Source organism: Pediculus humanus, genomic scaffold (assembly GCF_000006295.1).
Source record: "Pediculus humanus corporis 1103172107502 genomic scaffold, whole genome shotgun sequence".
Taxonomy (NCBI): domain Eukaryota; kingdom Metazoa; phylum Arthropoda; class Insecta; order Psocodea; family Pediculidae; genus Pediculus; species Pediculus humanus.
Window position 1 is genome coordinate 42,646 of NW_002987118.1, and position 1,025 is coordinate 43,670.

General features: G+C 31.9%; 1 protein-coding gene across 1 annotated transcript in view; it reads left to right on the forward strand.

Annotated features, from left to right (window-relative positions):
• The window catches only part of Phum_PHUM158460 (histone deacetylase RPD3, putative), a gene marked incomplete at both ends in the record, with an annotated part of 2,417 nt that overhangs the window by 526 nt on the left and 866 nt on the right, over window positions 1–1,025 (forward strand). Inside the window, 4 exons of the mRNA XM_002424842.1 lie at window positions 35–123; window positions 212–377; window positions 456–671; window positions 775–986. Of these exons, the coding sequence (XP_002424887.1) occupies window positions 35–123; window positions 212–377; window positions 456–671; window positions 775–986 (683 nt within the window). The remainder of the gene's footprint in view (window positions 1–34; window positions 124–211; window positions 378–455; window positions 672–774; window positions 987–1,025) is intronic.

Genomic DNA, 1,025 nt, shown 5'->3' on the forward strand with positions numbered 1-1,025 from the left:
TATATTGACATTGATGTACACCATGGGGACGGAGTGGAAGAAGCTTTTTATACAACTGATAGAGTTATGACTGTTTCTTTTCATAAGTACGGCGAATATTTTCCTGGCACTGGAGATCTTAGAGTTAGTATCTTGAAAATACATGAAAACAAAATTTATACGCGCTAAAGGTGTCATAATTTTTACTCATATTTTTAACATTTGCACACAGGATATTGGAGCTGGTAAAGGTAAATATTACGCCGTGAATATTCCTCTTCGTGACGGAATGGATGACGAATCTTACGAAAGTATTTTCGTTCCAATAATTAGTAAAGTAATGGAAACTTTTCAACCAAGTGCGGTTGTACTTCAATGTGGAGCTGACTCTTTAACAGGTTAATTTTTAAAAAATAAAAATTGAAATATAAAATAAAATTATTAGAGAAATGATAAAAACAATTTTTTGTTTGTAGGAGACCGTTTAGGTTGCTTTAATTTAACCGTTCGGGGTCATGGGAAATGCGTTGAATTTGTCAAAAAATACGGTATGCCATTTTTAATGGTAGGAGGAGGAGGATATACCATTCGTAATGTTTCAAGATGTTGGACCTATGAAACCTCCGTTGCTTTGGGAACTGAAATTGCCAACGAACTTCCTTATAATGATTATTTTGAATACTTTGGCCCAGGTAAATTTGTTTTATTCGTTAAATTTAATTAATAAATTAAATAATAAATGTTCACTTACAACAATACTATTTGTATAATTTGAATGTTTGTTAAATTTTTCAGATTTCAAATTACACATAAGTCCATCAAACATGGCGAATCAGAACACTCCTGAATATTTGGAAAAAATTAAAACAAGATTATTTGAAAATTTAAGAATGTTGCCGCACGCACCAGGAGTTCAAGTACAAGCCATACCCGAGGATGGAGTGCACGAATCAGAAGAAGATGAGGATAAAGTTAATCCAGATGAAAGGCTACCTCAATCCGAAAAGGTTTTTTTTTTTTTTAATTTCAAAAAAATTAATAACTTT